Raw genomic sequence first — 20395 nt, 5'->3', positions numbered from 1 at the left:
TTGCTTTATCTACCCTGGTACTATCAACTCGGATAGCTGGTCCCTCTATTGGGTCGACATACGGCAGGCTCTCTTTCTCCCATTCATTCTCTTTATTAAGCAATCTATCGTAGTGGCATCTCCAGACCTCTTTCTTTGCATCCTCATTTAATGCAAGCGTACCATCATCCATGCGAACACATTTTTCTCCTACAACATCACTATTCTCTCTCCTACACTGTCTTGCAACACGAAATACCTTGAGTCTTTGGTCCTCACGGCGCAGAACATTGGCAAATCTTTCCTTATCTGCTTCCCCTCTGGCTAAATAAACCTGTCGCCTAGCCTCCCTTCATATATATATATATATATGCATGCATACAATACATATATACACACACAAGAATATATCATCATCATCATCATCATTTAATGTTTGTTGTCAATGCTGGTATGGGTTGAACAGTTTGACTGGGCTGGAATGCTGGTAGGTTGCACCTGACTCAATTCTGATTTGGCATGGTTTTCTATGGTTGGATCCCCTTCCTAACACCAACCACTCCGAGAGTGTAATGGGAGCTTTTATGTGCCACTGGCACAGGTGCCATTTGCATGATACCGGTATCTGCCATGACTGCGGTTTTCCTTGGCTTGATGGATCTTCTCAAGCATGACATAATGCCAAAGCTCTTGGCCATTGCCTCTGTGAGGCCCAACACTCAAAAGGAGCTTGGCCACTTTGCCTCCATGAGGCCTAACACTTGAAAGGAACTCAGCCACTTTACCTCCATGCGGCCCAGGAGCTCGGCCACTTTACCTCCATGCGGCCCTAGAGCTTGGCCACTTTGCCTCCATGAGGCCCAATGCTTGAAAGGAACTCAGCCACCTCAACTCACTGAGGAAGGATATATATACATATATAAAACCATCTTCCATACTGGCATAAATTGGATGGTTTGACAGCACCTGACAAATTGGAGGATTGTACCTTGTTCCAATGTTTGCTTTAGAATCATTTCTATGGCTGGATGCCATTTCTAACACTAACCACTTACATATGTACTGGGTGCTTTGGTGGGGAGGACACCAGCACTAGTAAGGTCACCAAGTAACTCACATATATAGACATAAATTAATGTGTCAATAAAATATGAAAAGCTCTACAGAAACATATAAAAACAATGACGCAAAAACACATGGATATATAATTATAGCAACATAAAAAATATGAATGTTCACCCATTCATATGAATATGCTTGTATGTATATACATGTTATATAAAGTCATTCTCATATAAAATACACACTCAATAAGTCACAGCACCATAATATTTACTCTAATACTATGGAATGCTGTAAGAAATAACTAAAAATCTAGTACAGTTCTTTTGAGTTCCTGTAGAGTTAAGCAAAATTCTGGCACTAACCTGGTTCTCTGTGAGCCACAGAGCTTGTAATTCCTTTAGTTTAACAATGCTGAAGGGTAGATGTTTCAGCTGATTATCACTGAGATTCAGAACCCGTAAATGAGGAATGCGACCAATCTCATCAGGAATGTACTTCAACTTATTACTTCTCAAAGACAGCACTGTTATACCGTTACAGCTACCAATCTGTATTAAAAGATTGAAAAATACAGGAAATCCAGAATTCATAAAATATCTGTTGGAATTAATTAAAAGAGAAGGAGATGTGAAACAATATTAATGAAAAATTTTTAGCTAAAGAATGGCAGCTGGCTGAAGCAACAAAGAGTTCACATATCATCCCAAAGGTCAACAGTTCAAATCCTTGATATGGCATTGTGTTCCTACCAAAGACATTCCAACCAGGAAACAAACCTATACTGCGCGATACACTCTTTTTTCATTAAACCTTTTGATAGTAATATGCAATCACTCCTGGTTCTAGGATACAAACTTCTTCCATTAACCTCTTTGATGCCAACCCATCTGAGACTGACCCTGGTTCTATGATATAAACCAGTGGTTCTCAACCAGGGTCCATATGCCTCTTGAGGGTCCATACAAGGTTTTGTTGTTAAAGTTTATGAACAATGAATTGGTCATATTTCTACAGTACGCAAAATATTTTAACAATTTTTTTTTTATATTTCATCATAAAAATACAAAAGGATTCATTTTAAACATGGGAGTCCAGTAGAGAAATAAAAAAGGAATCAAAGGGGTCCATAAGCAAAAAATGATTGAGAACCATTGAAACTTTCCATTTTAAAGGGATCTAAATTAAAACTTCAACAACTTAATAAATTACTTCATTTTTTTTTATTCCTTTACTTGTTTCAGTCATTTTGACTGTGGACAAGCTGGAGCACCACCTTTAGTTGAACAAATTGACCCCAGAACTTATTCTTTGTAAGCTTAGTACTTATTCTATCAGTCTCTTTTGCTGAACTGCTAAATTATAGGGATGTAAACCGATGTTGGTTGTCAAGAGATGGGGGGGGGATCACATACACACAAATACATACATACATACATACATACATATATATATATATATATATATATATATATATATATATATATATATATATATATATATACACGATGGGCTTCTTTCAGTTTCCATCTACCAAATCCATTCACAAGGTTTTGGTTGGCCTGAGGCTATAGTAGAAGACACTTGCGCAAGGCACCACGCAGTAGGACTGAATAGAGAACCATGTGGTTGGGAAGCAAGCATGTTACCATACAGCCACTCCTGTGCCTACTTATTTATCTATTTGAATTTAATATTAATGACACCAAATACAGACCAAACCAGACATTAAGCTGATAAGAAAAATTACTACACTCTAATCTTAGCCAAAAGATCATGAAGCTCAATAATAACAAAGTGATTTTAATAAATCCTTCATTATTTTTAAACGACCATGTATTTCAGCAGAAATAGGATAACAAAAGGATTAATCACTTGGATAATTATTATTTAGCTTAATTTCGATTTAATTTTTTTCTCATGACCTTTTTAAACAACCATCAAACCTGCTGGAAAGGAGAGAGCTAAATCTCGACATTTCTGAGACGGGAAATCTGGTCTAAATATTTGCCAAAGAATGAACTCTGCTAAAGGTAGTCAAGGAAAGCTAATGGGTTGTATTCAACCAGATGAGGGATCAAGTCCACAAGCCCCAAAATAGGAACAGTCCATTCAATGACATTCCTCATAGTTTCTGTGAACCCAGTCTCATTAACAAGGATTGTTTCCACCCAAAATTAAGGTAGAAGACATTTACCAGCAAGTGGGATTGAACTTGGATTTAAGTAATTGTGAAGCAAACTTTTTAACCACACAACTGTTATTATTATTATTATTATTATACAAATGCCATCAAGGTCCACTTTGCCTTTCATCCTTTCAGGGTCGATAAAATAAGTACCAATTGAGCACTGGGGTTGATGTAATCAACTCACTCACCTCCCACAAAATTGCTGGCCTTGTGCCAAATTTAGGAAGAATTATTATTATTATTATTATTATTATTATTATTATTATTATTATTATTGTGGTGGTGGTGGTGGTGAACTGGCAGAATCATTAGCATGGTGGATGAAATGTTTAGTGGTATTTCGCCCATCGCTACGTTCTGAGTTCAAATTCGGTCGAGGTCAACTTTGCCTTTCATCCTTTCAGGGTTGATAAATTAAGTACCAGTGAAACACTGGGGTCGATGTAATCGACTTATCCCCTCCCCCAAAATGGCTGACCTTGTGGCAAAACTTGAAACCATTACTATTATTATGAAAGCTAATCAATGTAGTTCTTACAGAGAATATGCTATTGAGAGAGTAATAGCTGGAATCTGTGGAAAACAATGATGGTCTGTGATGGTCACAGTTTATTCATAGGTGGAATACTAGAACTAGAAAAGTTTGGTAAGTTTGGTGAGAATCATGTTTCAGGGATTTGCCCTTCATCTGAGAGTGAGAAAGAGAGAAAGAGAGAGTAGTGTTGTCATTTACCTCTGGAGGTATTTTCTTGAGAAAGTTCTCATCAGCATACATAGTTCGGAGGTTCCTGAGTAGACCGATGGTCGATGGAATGTCCTCAAGGTCATTGATGCTGACATTTATTTCGGACAACGAAGACAGGCTTAATGAGAAGAAATGTTAAAAGCATTAATAATAATAATAATGATGATGATGATGATGAAGATAAAAATAATAATAATAATAATAATAATAATAATAATAATAATATAATTGCAACAAACATTAGGTAAAAAAATCTTTAATCCCAATGTGATGTGATACTTAGCTACATGTCCGGCCCCTCTTCTTAAGGGTTCAAATTATTCTATGTTCAAATTTACTAGGATTCAGGTCCAGATCTTTCTTACTGGTACTTGTTGCAGGATTCACCCAGGATGAGTTGAACCAGCTCTAACCAACGGGTTCACCACATCTCTCATGAGGTGATGATGATGGTGGTGAGTGTGATGATAATGTTGGCAGTTGATGATCGTGATGATAGTAATGGTCACAGTGGTGGTAGTGGTGGTGGCAGTGATGTTGGTAGTGATGGTGTATGTAGGACCAGATTATCTGTCATTGTATATTTTTAATGTAATTTGAATGAGATTTGATTGTTATTTCTAGTAGCTCTAGTGACCATGTAGAGGCTCCCTTATGGACTTAAGACTCCCTTTGATGTCGATTAAATAAGTAAGGTGTAATAAAGAGTTGCTGACATAATCAACTGCACCCTTTCACCTTCAGCTAAGTACATCTCAGAAATCAATATTTAGTTCTGCTGATTGTGTCAGAAAGACAGCTCAGTCAGAGCTAACGCTTTATAAACACACATACACACACACACCACACAGACACACACACACACAGCAGAGAGAGCTTTCCACACATAGAGTTGCATGTTATGTAAGGAGTTCAGTGACATTATACGTTACATTATGGAAAAAAATGTTAACATGTTTTTTTAAAATTATGTAAGGTGTATAATTATATTTTGTAAATTATGGAAGAAACTGTAACCATATTTTATATATAATGGGAAAATGTTGTAGTAGTAGTGGTGGTGTTGATAGTGGCAGCGGTGGATGTATCAGAAGCAGCAGCAGCAGTAGTAGTAGTAGTAGTAGTAGTAGTAGTAGTAGTAGTGGTGGTGGTGGTGGTGGTGGTGGTGGTAGTAGTGGTGGTGGTGGTAGTAGTAGTAGTAGTAGTTCTTTCTACTATAGGCACAAGGTCTGAAATCTGGTGGAGGAGGGGGCAGTTGATTACAGAGATCCCGTTGCTCAACTGGTTCTTTATTTTTCTGACACCAAAAGGATGAAGGGCAAAATTGACCTTGGTGGTATTTGAACTCAGAAAATAAAGGGTTGGAAGAAATGCTGTTAAGCATTCTGTCTATGTGGAATAACAGTGTCTTGTCCAGAAAATACAACATGACTCCAACAAGATTTGAACTCTTCACCTTATATAAGCAGACAAATCTGGTTCTGGTACAATGAATGAAAAACCACTCGTTCTAAATTCTTCATATTTGAATTTAAAATTCAACTTAATTGTCAGTAATGACCCCTGAAGTTATACCCTGTACACCAACTTAAAATAAACGTTACTTATTTTACAAAATCCTCTCAAATTTTAAATTTTCAAAAGCAAATGAAAGATGTGACTTCATTAACTCTTTTGTTACCATATTTCTATTGAAATACACTGCCTTGGTTTCAATTCATGTTAAAAATAATGAAGAATCTAATAGAACAATTTTACCGTTATTAAGCTGGTGATCAAAACTTGACAAGAAATTCTGATGAAAGGTTTTAATCAAGATCACTTTAACATGAAAATTATTTTGTAAAACCAAGGGCCGTTTCAGAAAGGATTTGAAATAATGGTCCAAAAGGGTTAACAGTTGAAAATATATTATTCTTTTTGACATGAGTGACAAAATCAAAGAAAAATGAATTGACTAATAACTAATAGAGAATACTTACTTGCCAACAGAAGCAGGTAGGGAGGTCAACATATTGTCGTCGATCTTCAGAGTGGTCAGGTTGATCAATTGTCCTAAAAGTATGGCAAAAAAAAAAAGATTTATTGGTGAAATTTATTAGTCATTCAGCAGAGATAGGTTAGGCTCAGTTGGATTGGTATGACACAACCACGAGGAAAATATTGCCTTGATTAGTAATAGGTGAGGGTTGGCAACAAGAAAGGAATCAGGCTGTAAAAAAATATACCTCAGCAAATTCTGTTTGATCTAACATGGAAAAGTGGAAATTAAAGTGATAATGAGGGCATGCGTGCATGCACATGCACACACGCACGCACGCACGCACGCACACACACACACTCACACTCACACATGCATGCATGCAGGACACTGACAAGATAAAACGTATGAGTGCATAATGTTTCCACTGAAGTTACGTAATTATTTTGTTATCTGGCTGAAATGTGTGTATGTCCTATAAAGCTTTGAATACCACATCTGTACATCTGTTTTCTGCTTATTATTTTTTTCTACATACATACATATACAGAAACTAACCATTTGTATTTGTGATCAAACAGGAAGAAAGTAAACAGAGAAGATGGCTTTTGGGCTGTTGTTGCTGTTGCAGAGGTTATGGAGTGATATCTGCCCCTCAGCTCAATATAACTAGTGAACTAGGGTTCAGTTGTTTCAGTAACAACTTCAAAGATAAATATAATACTAGGAAGTGAGGAATGAAGACAAGAAGCAAAATACAGAATAATATATGCATAATGCCAAGAGACAGGACAACAATTATAGGATAGGGGAAAAGAGAGAAAAACATTTGAATCTTACATCTATGTGGCAGAGTGTGTGTAATGAGTAGAGGAAGGACTATGTAAAGAATAGGAGAAATATTAAAGGTTTTTGACTAAAGAGAAAAAAAGAACAGAATGCCATTGAAATAACTACTGAACTAAAGGGTCTCTCTCTCTCTCTCTCTCTCTCTCTCTCTCTCTCTCTCTCTCTCTCTCGTCGTCGTCGTCGTTTAATGTCCGCTTTCCATGCTAGCATGGGTTGGACGATTTGACTGAGGACTGGTGAAACCAGATGGCTACACCAGGCTCCAATCTGATTTGGCAGAGTTTCTACAGCTGGATGCCCTTCCTAACGCCAACCACTCAGAGAGTGTAGTGGGTGCTTTTACGTGTCACCCGCACGAAGGCCAGTCAGGCGGTACTGGCAATGGCCACGCTCAAAATGGTGCATTTCATGTGCCACCCGCAAAAAAAAAAAAAAATATATATATATATATATATATATTTGTTTACAACCAGAACATAATCTCAAGACAAGAAGACACTCAAAAAAACACTCTCTCTCACATACCCTCTACACACACATATGTATGTATTGCATATATATATATATATATATGTAATTCTATTTACATATGTATACATGCATAAAACCTGTCCTGTTAAGCAACACACAACTATATGTAGGCACACACACACATATGTATTCTTATATGAGGCACAATATCACACACTCACACATGTACATACATAGCCACATGTATGCACACGTGTGTGTGTGTGTGTGTGTGTGTGCGTGCATGTATACAGTGTCTTGTCTGATGAGGTTAAGTTGTAGCTAAGTGTTGACTTCACAGGCAAGAGCTGACTGAATTAACATTTAAAGATGGGAAAAACTGAGGCAAAGTAAATAAAATGGAGTACAAACCAATAGAATCTGGCAGGAACTTGATGTTATTACTGGTCAAATAAAGGTCGGCCAGAGAAGTACATCCTTCAATTTCATTTGGCAATGTGTCCAGTTGGTTTTTTGAGGCATCGAAGAACATTAACTGCTTCAAATTACCAATGAGCTGCACAGTTAAGAAAAAACAAACAATCTGTCATCTAGTTAACTGTTTGCAAAGAAATACATGGGTGCAGTTATGTAATTCCTCTATAGCAAATAATTTGTTCTGTTCTGACCCCTTCTCTAACTCAATAGTTTTCAACCATTTTTTACAGGCCCCTCTGATTCCTATTTTACGCTAGTGGACCTCCATAACCATTCAATGTTTAAAATAAATCCTTTTATATATTTTGATAATGAAATATTAATAATTGTATTAAAAAATGTTAAAATATTTTGTGTATTGTCGAAATATAACCAGTTTATTGTACATAAATTTTAGCAACAAGATCTTATATAAACCCCCAAGGATCATATGAACCCCATTTTGAGAACCACTGCATAAACCCTCATCTCTAAGCCTAAAGTTGTCTCCCTCTTTACTGAAGGGAATCTTAATACTATGAGAAAAATACCTAGTCCACTTTGCAAAGTAGTTGGCAAAAGGAAGGGCATCCAGCCAGAGAAACCCAGCCCTAGCAGACATTAGAGTATGATGCAGGCTTTGGACACACTGGATCCTATCAATCCAACCAATCTATGCTAGTATGGAACATGGGTGTTAAATAATAATAATCCTGATGATGATGATGATGATGTGTTTAAAATTGCTGTAAAATTTGATCAATGATGGATCATTCTCAGCTATTTGAGATAAGTTAGGCCTGATGAGCTGTAAAAACTGAAGCCTATTAGTTCAACCCTCATCCTAAGTTGTTAAAAAAACCATGTATACAACACCATGTATTTACTTCTTCCTAACACTGTATTGATAGTCTAATAAATATTATACATATTGATTAGCATAATTGTGTCTTATCTAAGATCCCTTTGTTATACCATTCAAGTGTTGGTAACATTTGCCAGGGAAGGAGAAGCAATGAGTATAGGGGTCAGGCAGGGAATGTTTTTTTTATTTATATTGAAATATTGATTTAAGCAAAGTGTTTGAGATGATTATAGTTAAGTATCAAAGAGAAATTTTAAAATTGCAAACATCCAATGACAAAAAAAAACAAAACAACATGAGGGAGGGAGGGAGGGAGGAATGAATGAATGGCAGGAATGGATGGGCAAGGAGAGGAGGAAGGAAGAAGGGGAATAGAAAGAGGAGAGAAAAGGGGAAGAGAAGGAATGGCAGAAGTAAGCAAGAAGGGGAGGGGCACAGAAAGAAGGAGGGGGATAGGAGGTAGGGAGGAAAATTATCCTCAGACTGAAGGTTTGGCCCAAATGATTGAAACAAAATGGTTTCTGCTAAAAGCACCCAACAACCAGGAAGAAGTAGTGGTGGTGGCGGTCGTGGTGGTGGTGGTGGTGGTGGTGATGATATTGTTAAGCCAAGCACTAACAGAACAGGAAACATTCCTTCCACAGGCTTCCACACAGTTTCCAGTATTCTGTGAATGTGTGTGTGTGTGTGTGTGTGTGTGTGTGTGTGTGTGTGTGTGCATGAGTCAGTAGCACGTGTATGTGTGTCTGTCAATTTTGGTGTGTATGTGTGTGTACATGCATGCATGAATGTATGTGTGTGATGTTGGTGATGGTGATGATAACAACCACAGCAATGATGAGGAAGAGGAAGACAGTGGGGGAAGGCGGTGTTGGAGGAAGGCAGCATCTGAGTCTTTAGAACAGATTGTGAAAAACAAACTAAAATAACAATATGAGAAAACAAAACTCTGCAACCAATTTGGAACTTACCGAGGAGATGGTAAATATTTTATTCTGGTCACACCATAATTCCAGCAGACTGACCAATCCACCAATGACATCAGACTATGAAATAGAGAGAGAGAAAGACATAAATTTTTATTCTTATCATTACTATCATTTATGTAAGCTTTCCATGTCGGCATGAGTTGTGTATACAATATATATCAATATGTATGTATGTATATCTATATATATAGTTAATTAAGTATATGGTATACACCTAGCTTAAGTCAGCACTAGAAGAAAAACGACCGACTTTGATTTCAAGATAAAAGGTGTTCTTCCATCAACCACATACAGTGAGGATGACATTCCAGAGGCTGGAGCAGTTTGAATGGGAAATGATGCCCCACCTATCATATTCGCCAAATATTGCCCTATCTGATTATCATTTATTCTGCAGTCTTCAAAATCATTTGGACGGAAAATTTATGAATTCTGAAGACAAGGTCAGAACAGTACTGGAGGAGTATTTTCCCTCATGGACAAGTGAATTTTGGAAGAGAGGCCTTGCAACTCTAGCAGCATTGTAGAAAATGAAGGAGAGTATATTTTAGATTAAAAAAGAACTTTGTTTATCTTAAAGACTATTTGCCAACATAATGTGGCTGTCCTGAAAGGGACGATGTTACTGTTGTTTTAGCCCCAAGAAACATCATTTCTAGCTGGCTATGTGACACACTATCTGTGTCCTTATATTTTTGAACAGGGAGCTCAGCATTCCCATCAAATGCAAAACAACATCTGTGGACTAGTTTCTGGGTTATGGCTCTTTATCAACACAGAGTAGCTGTTGTTTTGCACTTGATGGCAATGCTGAGCTCCCTGTTCAAAAATATAAGGACACAGATAGTGTCACGTATAGCCAACTAGAAATGATGTTTCTTGGGGCTAAAACAATAGTAACATCATCCCTTTCGGGACAGCCACATCATGTTGGCAAATAGCCTTTACTTTAAAGAACTGTTACCAATTGTTTTTCTTTGAGAGATCTGTCGAGGTCAACTTTGCCTTTCATCCTTTCGGGGTCGATGAAGTAAATACCAGTTACACACTAAAGTCAATGTAATTGACTAGGCCCCTTCCCCCAAAATTTTCAAGGCCTTGTGCCCAGAGTAGAAATAATTATTAATATACACATAAACACATGATATGCATGTCCGCTATGCATGTCCGCTATGCATGTCCATGAAGCCTATGTTTGTTTATGTATACATTTCAATATGTGAGGTCAAAAGTCTATTTTGCTGTAAAGATTCCTATATAAAATATAAGATATGTTCAAATACCAATGCAGTAATCCCTTGAACTATCGTGGGTGTTATATTCCAAAACCTCCCACAATAGGTGAGAATCTGCAAAGTAGAAACAGTACTGTATATTTTTTTAATTATTTTTATAATTTGTATATATTTATTTTATTATAAATGCAAAACAACACCACAGAGGAATCAACATAAGCTTAAATAATAAACTGCAATAGGTGAACCGCGATATGGTGAAGAATTACGGTAGCCCGCGATAGACATCCTTTATTTGTTCCATTTAAATTCCTTAAAAACTCCTTTATACATGAAATAGTTTGTTTTCCTGTTTTCATAAGAAGTATTTTTCAACATTAATCTATATACAAGCATGGAGAAACGGATGATGAGGATGATGATGATGATGATACACACATACACACATATAGAGAGATACATACATATATGTCTATCTATATGAGTTTATCTTTATATGTATGTACATATATATTTGTGTGTGTGTGTATTTGTGTATATATATGCATCTATATATAAATATATATGCTGATATGCACACACACACATTTCTAATCCGTGTTGCTTATTTTGATATATATATATATATATATATATATATATATATATATATGCATGTGTGTGTGTGTGTGTGTGTAAATACATGTATGTACACATGTGTGTTTGTGTCTGTGTCTGTATATGTTTGTGTATATGTGATGTGTGTATGTGTGTGTATATGTGTGTATACATATACATACATGTATTTACACACATACATGCATATATATATATATATATAACCATTTTTAACGATGCGTACTGCCTTAATTCTTCGAAACGCCGGAGTTTTAATGGTGGCAGCTGATGAAGGGGATGTTTCTATGTGGCCTGCTTGTTTGTTGCACCTTGTTTACCATTTTTGTCCTTGTTCTTTTGCCACGTCATGTACCCAGTTATGTATCTATATGTACATGTGGATGAACATATATACATACATGTACATATATATGCATATACTCATATACTCATATATTGTTTATATATATATATATATATATATATACAGAAATGTGTTCATCATTTGTTATGAAGGTGACGGTGATGGAGATGGCATGATAAATAAAGATGTAATGGCAGTAGTGATGATGATGTTCGTGTGTTACTGCCATGATGGCGGTGAAGATAATGATTGTGGAAATAGTAGTGATGATGATGATGATGATGATGATGGTGAAACTCCATGCTTCATTTGAGCTGACTCACTAAAGCTGATACAAACATGAACTCAGTTGAAGCAACCAGGCAAGGCAGTGCCATTGGTTTAAATGAGACTCATGAGGTCATTGGAGAATAGAAAGAATATGGAACAGAAAGGAAAAGAAAAAAGGAAAGGAAGAAAGAAAGAAGGAATCTGTGACAGCAGAGAGAAAAGAAGAGGGAGTGGTGGTAAGTGGTGAGGTGGGGATGGGGGGGGAAGGAAGTGAAGAAAATAGAAAAGAGATGAAAGCAAGAATATGTCAGTGTTTTAAATGTGTGTGCGTGTGTGTGTGTGTGCATGCATATACATACATACATATATATATGTGTGTGTGTGTATGTATATATATATATATATATATACATATATATATACATATATATATATATATATATAAATATATACATATATATATATAAATATATACATATATATATATAAATATATATACATATATATATATATTCATAATTATATACACATATGTATATATGTATGTATAGACATATATGTGTGCATGTGTATGTGTATATATATATATATATATATATATATATATATATATATATATATATATATATATATTAATGTTTGTGTTTATGTCAATTTATATATAAAACAATTTTATTTTAAACGAAAGAGTTATTTAATATTTTTTATAGAGAACATATTTATGAATTTTTATAAGGAAAAGGCTGACAGTGACTTTGAAGTTCCACCATCATCAGACAGAGATTTACTTTTGTCCTTTCTGGATTTATATAATCTTTGGTGCTTTAACAGCCTATTCCTTTAGTAGTGGAGTAATGTGAATGAAAATTAGGTGTGGTCTGGACAGTCAGGATAAGTAGCTGTTTAGGAAGAGGGGGAATAAAAAGAGATAGAAAGAAAGAATGTTTGTAGTGGCGAGGGGCTGATAGAAAGGCATGGTGGGGGGAGTTATTTTTGTTTGCTATAGAAACTTTTGGAATTGTGTAGAATTCACTCATGCACAAAAGTAAAGGAATAAATAAGTCATGATATTCTTTATATGTAAAATTGGTTTTTGTGCTATTTCAGGGTTAACAAAAGAATATTTAAAGATAATATATTTGGATCTGTCATACAACATATGACAAACAGGTTGAATTTGGCTCAGGTATGGCTAGCTTTCTATTTAGAAATTAAAAAATTATATATATGTATGTGTTGGTTCTTAAATCTTGAGTAACATGTAAGAAATCAGTTATTTTCAGGTTGGTATTGATTTTTTTTTTCATCATCATTTTTGTTTTTATGTCTCTTTTTTCATGCTTGCAAGGGTGAGATGGAATTTGGCAATGCCCTTCCTCTCACCAACCTCCACATTTTTCCAATGGCCAGACACATTTCCACACAATAACAGAAATGAAGGAGAATGCTTGTATGTCAGTGATACTCATTCTACACATATCATACAATGTCATGACAAGGTGACACCAACAACCACATACCCATGCACACACACACACATGCATGTGTGTGTATCTGTGAATACAAACATTATTTTATATACACATATGATAGTACCACGACTGTAAGCTCTACCCAGCTAGTGCGTCCTTTAGAGTGACTGGTGAGCCAGCAGGGGTAAAGTAGGGTTGAGAGATCCTCCAGTCCAGTCGCACCAAAGACTCGACAACATCTTTGGTGCCAGTGCAAAGAGGATGGTAAACAAGTAGACAAATCACTGGGTTGTGAGGTCCCTTCAACCGTGTTTCATTGAGGGCTCATCAACCTTTTCAGTGCAGGAGCTACAAAAAATGCATCCGATATACTCAGTAAAGTGGTTGGCAATAGAAAGGCTGTTCTGCTATAGAGGCCAGGCCCCAATGATAAGTAGGAGTAGTGGCTTATGAGAGCAAGAGTCCCTGATAAGAAATCATTTGGATTATGAGGATTCATTTAGCATAGAAAGCTGTTGCTGACAATGATGATGATGATGATGATGATGGTTATGGTTATGTTGATATCATCAATGACAATCATGTCAAAGACGATGATAATGATGATAATGATGTCAATGATGTTGGTGATGATAATGATGATGATGAGAAGCAACAACAATGCAAAATTAAAGAGAAGAAAAAAAGAGTGCAAAATGGATTGTACAAAAGACAGGAACTTACAAGTTCTGTTAACGAATTATTGCCAATGTCTAACCGTTCTAACTCAACAAGACGAGAGAAAGACTTTGGCAGGGTTTTCAAATGGTTTTCTCTAAGTTCCAGAACTTTCAGTTTGGTAAGCCTACAAATAAGATTCCAAATAAATAAATCTTTTCTTACAAATAACCAAAAAGATTCTTGATGAATGACATTCAAAAGAAACAGAAAAAAAAGATTTTAAAAATCTGTTAAAATACAACAGTTTCTAACATAAAACACAGTGCCATAACTTTGTGAGTCATGGTTCCTGGGAGGTAGTTTTATTCTAGCAATTGTAAAAACAATGAGGGGTCAACTGACCTTGGGGAAATTTGAGGTCAGAATGTCAAAGAAATCAGCTATCAACACTTTTTCTCTATACATTTCCTGAAGAAGAGGTCCTAACCTTGAAATATTGAAATACCAGGTAACAATACTAACCATCAACATGTATTGCTAATTTTTATAACTTGCACTGTTTTGGCTTCAAAAATAAACATTTAAAACATTTATATGTGTATCAGACAATGCTTCATGAAAACTAGACTACTATATACATATATACTTACATGGTTTTATACATGCTATGTATACATTCATGTATCTATGTACATATATGTATGTATGCATTGTGAACATGTGTATGTGGGGCTGTCTGTGTGTATGTATGCATACGTTAGCTTGCTTACTAACCACATGGTTCTCGGTTCAGTCCCACTGCATGTCACCTTGGGCAAGTGTCTTCTATTATAACCTCAGGCTGACGAAAAGCTGTGTGAGTGGATTTTGTAGACGGAAACTGAGAGAAGTCCGTTGTATGTATGTATGTATGTATGTATGTATGTATTTGTGTGCCTGTGGTTGTCTCCCCACCATCGCTTGACAACCGATGCTGGTATGTTTACGTCCCTGTAACTTAGCAGTTTGGCAAAAGGGACCGATAGAATAATTACTAGGCTTACAAAGAATAAGTCCTAGGGTCGATTTGCTCAACTAAAGGCGGTACTCCAGCATGGCCACAGTCAAACAACTGAAACAAGTAAAAGTAAAAGTTAATACAGACAAATGGGTGCATAGGGATATGCACGCACGCATGCACACACACACACACACACATACACACACACACTCATACATACACCCACAAGATGTGATAGGACTCACCTGCCAAAGTTTCCTGGGAGGAAATCCAAAAAGGTGTCATTCAAGTAAAGTTCTCTCAGGTTGAGCAGTTGTGTAATACCATCAGGTAACCTAGAAATGATACAAACACAAAATGAAGTCTTGGGGTCATCATAATAACCCTTTCTACTACAGGCACAAGGTCTAACATTTAAGGGGAGGAAGCTAATTGATTACATCACCCCCAGTGTTTGACTAGTACTTATTTTATTGACTCCGAAAGGATGAAAGGTAAAAATGACCTTGGCAGAATTTGAACTCAGAATATAAAAGCAAATGAAATGTCACCATTCAGTTTTTCTTTTAGGGGTATGTAGTACCACGTTATTTAACATGTCCTGTCTTTGTATAAGACAGCAGTGTGTGTGGCATTTGGCAGCTATTTCTAGCAGGTCAAACAATCATATAGAGGCACTCATTTGATTCACTGGAAGCATTTCATCCAGCATGTTGACAAATCTGCCACCTTAATCACCATCATAATAATTCTTTCTCCTATAGGCACAAGACCTGAAATTTGTGGGGAAGGGACTAGTCGATTACATTGAGCCCAGTACCTAACTGGTACTTAATTGATCAACCCCGAAAGAATGAAAGGCAAAACTGACCTTGGCAGAATTTGAACTCAGAATCTAAGGACAGATGAAATGCTCAACAATATCACCCGGCATGCTAATGATTCTGCTAACTCGCCACCTTAATCACCATTATCGTCGTCATGGCAATCCGTCGGTTATGATGACGAGGGTTCTAGTTGATCCGATCAATGGAACAGGCTGTTTGTGAAATTAATGTGTAAGTGGCTGAGCACTCCACAGACACGTGTACCCTTTAACATAGTTCTCAGGGAGATTCACCATGACACAGTGTGTGACAAGGCTGACCCTTTGAAAATACAGGTACAACAGAAACAGGAAGAAAGAGTGAGAGAAAGTTGTGGTGAAAGAGCACAGCAGGGTTCGCCACCACCCCCTGCCAGAGCCTTGTGGAGCTTTTAGGGGTTTTTCGCTCAATAAACACTCATAACGCCCGGTCAGGGAATTGAAACTGCGATCCCACGACTGCGAGTCCACTGCCCTAACCACTGGGCCATTACACCTCCACAATCACCATTATAATAATGAGCTTATTGAATACAGCATTCAGGTATACTACAATTCATTTGAAAAGAGTAGAAGCGGAAACAGAAGCAATAACTCAAATAAGGGGAGACAACAACAAGAGCCAAAAATATGTTCAGGACACAAAACAGAGAAAGGTAAAAAAATGAACAGTAAAAGAACCATAAAGAAGAAAAGCTGCATAAGCAAGTCAGGAGTAATGTTGGCAAGTTTCAGGAAGCATAGAAATCTTGAAGGGTACAGTGTCCTTATAGCTAACAACCAATGCAAGCAGTTTATTCCAGAATTTGACAAATGAAAGCAAGTTTTTTTTTTTTTTTATAAGCATAAAAGGCAACTCGTCCTTGACCAGCCTGGCCTTCTTTTTTTGCAGACACTGTATTGAATTACATTATCTAATGTGTCATTCATTTATTAAGATAGTTGGGTACAATTTGAAGGAGATTTAGCTGCTATTTCTAGCAGGTCAAGAAACCACTTTGAGGCAATTTGTGTCATTAAAAGTCAATATTCTTATTTAGCCCCAGGTCAATTTTGGTCAAGAAGACAGACTAATGATATAAAGCATTCCAGTCATGCCCATTCAGCCTCTCTTTTAGGATCATGTAGAACCACATTATTTAAAGTGCTCTGTCTTTCTATAAGACAGCAATGTGTGTTATTCGACAGATATTTGACTGCTATTTCTAGCAGGTCAAACAACCATACAGCGTCTCTCATTGACTCATTGGAATTTGCTGTTGTTTAATAACAGGTCATTTCTGGATCATTTGGTAACAGGCCACAGAGAGAGGAATAATTTTTTTTTAATTTCTGTTTTATTGACAGTTGCTGCCTGCAGAGTGTTTTATTTTGAAAACTTACCATTTCTGTCTCTGCCTTTTCCCCAACACTTGCCCAAGATGACAACAACAACCACTCCATCATTTCCAATTGTAGAAATTTATTAACCTAGCCAACCCCTGCTTGAAACTCCTCAAAATAAAAAAGGAAATGGACTTTATTAAACCCTGTTTGTTTGTGTCTTAGTCATAAAACAAAAGACAGAAGTAGGTCTCTGAACTAAAATTGAACACACCTCTAACTTTAGTGTAAGTGTGTGTGGCAGGGGGGTACTGGTCTGATGTGTTGCTAGGTTACGTACTGACTCATGGTGACCTCACTTGACCAAGAGGTTGTCGATGGACTCTTGTTTCCTTATTTCTTATTGAAATACAACATGGTAATTGTTATTGTTGTTGCTGCAGCTGCAGTTGTTTTGTAATTTTTTTCCTTTCTAACAGACAGCACCACTGAGTAACTGATATCCTTGAGGAAGACATGACAGCCACAACATCCTGCTCTTTACTCTTTTTCCCCACAGCATAAAATTAAGCTTTTTTGATACAAAAGCACCCACCCCAGGTTTTATGATTTGTTTTTGAGAGATGTAAGTCAAAACTTTCTATCAAAATTTCATGTTAATTTATGTTTCAAACACCCGCTTAATAATGACAAAATTATTTAACTAAATTCTTCATTATTTTCAAAATTAATAGAAACAATAACAGAATATTTCAACAGAAATATGATAAGAAAAGGGTCAAAGCCCTGTGTTCATGCACCTTTTAAGGCTTTCTTAATGTTCGCTTTTCTCTATCTTTTTTTGTTGTTGTGTACTTTTAGCCTTCATTGATCTCTTTCTCTACTTGGTCACCTCTCTTCCCCTTTTCTTTCTCAATGTGTTGCAGTGCACCTGAGCAGTGTATACAATAACCTCCTTATTAATATTATTCTTAACTGGAGGAGGAGAATAGTCAATAACATTGAACCTAGTATTCATCATATTATTGACTCTGGAGGGAAGAAAAGTTAAGTTGACCTTAGTGGGAGTTGAGGTCACAGGGAGTTGCTACCTTAATAATAATAATAATAATAATAATAATAATAATAATAATAATAATAATAATAATAATAATAGTAATAATGATAATCCTTTAAATCATAGGCACAAGGCCTAAAATTTGAGGGGACGGATTAAGTTGATTAGATCGACCCCAGTACTCAACTGCTACTTAATTTATTGACCCCAAAAGAATGAAAGGTAAAGTCAACCTTGGTGGGATTTGAACTCAGAATGTAGTGGCAGGTGAAATAATATAAGCATTTCGCCCAACATGTTTACGATTCTGCCAGCTTGCTGCCTTAATAATAATAATCCTATCACAATAATCCTTTTGGGGGAGGGAGCCAGTCGATTAGCTCAACCCTAGTATGCAACTGGTACTTAATTTATGAATCTTGAAAGGATGAAAGGTAAAGTCAACCTCGGTGGGATTTGAACTCAGAATGTAAAGAGAGGTGAAATATTGCTAAGCATTTTACCTGCTGTGCTAACAAACCTGCCAGCTCACCATCTTATTAATAATAATAACCCCTTCTACTACAGGCACCAGGCCTGAAATTTTGGAGGAGGGGACCAATTGATTGCATCAACTCCAGTGTTTCACTGGTACTTAATTTATCAACCCCGAAAGGATGAAAGGCAAAGTCAACCTCAGTAGAATTTGAGCTCAGAACATAAAGGCAGACAAAATGTCACTAAAGATTTCGCCTGGACAGATCAAGACTTCTTTAGCATTTTACTTCCACTCTGAACAACTTCAACCACCAATCATCACCACTACTACCACCAGAGAACAGGAGAAGAGTATGCATAGATACATACTTTATTTAAATACAGCATATTACTCTACCTCTGGTATTTGAGTACTCTTTTCTCCACCTTGTTTCATATTTATGTGCTTACCCCGGTATATATATATATATATATATATACATATATGGTGTGTTGTGAATTTATGGAAAGAAATCCCATAAAACTCAACAAGTATCACACCATAGCAAAGAGATGACACAATATCAGTAAACAAATTTGAGAAATTTGAAAAGAAAATACAAAACCGGTTATTTCTCCAAAATAATGTCACTACACAAAATTTTATAATGTTTTCCTAACATGATGATTTAAATAGATTCTTTAACCATATAACACAAGTCTTCTGTAGTTTTTACACTCTATTTTTTCTTTTATATATATATATATATATATATATATATACATACTCTTTTACTCTTTTACTTGTTTCAGTCATTTGACTGCGGACATGCTGGAGCACCGCCTTTAGTCGAGCAAATCAATCCCGGGACTTATTCTTTGTAAGCCTAGTACTTATTCTATCGGTCTCTTTTGCCGAACCGCTAAGTGACGGTGACATAAACACACCAGCATCGGTTGTCAAGCAATGCTTGGGGGACAAACACAGACATACAAACACATACACACACACATATATATATATACATATATACGACGGGCTTCTTTCAGTTTCCGTCTACCAAATCCACTCACAAGGCTTTGGTCGGCCCGAGGCTATAGTAGAAGACACTTGCCCAAGATGCCACGCAGTGGGACTGAACCCGGAACTATGTGGTTGGTAAGCAAGCTACTTACCACACAGCCACTCCTGCGCCTGACAAACAAAACACACATGGTTAACAGAACAAGGTGAGAAGAGAAGGGGAGTGACACACCATCATGCTATTTCATCTGTGCCACAACCATCTCTTCCTTCCTCCAGTTCCTGGTGGTGCTAACAGGATTTCCTAGAAATGATTCAGGGTGGGTGTTTCGTTTAACCCTGAAATGACTTGAGCAGCTAATAAGCAGCTAATTGAGACCAGAATAACAGGTGGGAGGAGCAGAGAGGAGAGGATAAAAAGGATAATGGAAGAAGGTACTGTTGTCGCTGCTGTAGGTGCTACTGCCACCATAAGAGAAATGAA

The 20395-nt window shown here is 36.6% G+C and overlaps 1 protein-coding gene across 2 annotated transcripts in view; it reads right to left on the bottom strand.

Annotated features, from left to right (window-relative positions):
* Positions 1-20395, bottom strand: part of LOC106879924 (uncharacterized) — a 131255-nt gene that overhangs the window by 19588 nt on the left and 91272 nt on the right. For both annotated transcript variants that reach the window (XM_014929681.3, XM_052971061.2), the window contains exons 6-12: positions 15432-15521; positions 14250-14370; positions 9571-9645; positions 7690-7834; positions 5960-6032; positions 3966-4095; positions 1407-1592 (exon numbers count right to left, since the gene is read on the bottom strand). In XM_014929681.3, coding sequence (XP_014785167.1) covers positions 1407-1592; positions 3966-4095; positions 5960-6032; positions 7690-7834; positions 9571-9645; positions 14250-14370; positions 15432-15521 — 820 coding nt within the window. The remainder of the gene's footprint in view (positions 1-1406; positions 1593-3965; positions 4096-5959; positions 6033-7689; positions 7835-9570; positions 9646-14249; positions 14371-15431; positions 15522-20395) is intronic.

This window comes from Octopus bimaculoides, chromosome 10 (genome assembly GCF_046866305.1).
Source record: "Octopus bimaculoides isolate indiv1 chromosome 10, ASM4686630v1, whole genome shotgun sequence".
NCBI classification, from domain to species: Eukaryota; Metazoa; Mollusca; class Cephalopoda; order Octopoda; family Octopodidae; genus Octopus; species Octopus bimaculoides.
This window is presented reverse-complemented; position numbering and strand designations above follow the sequence as displayed.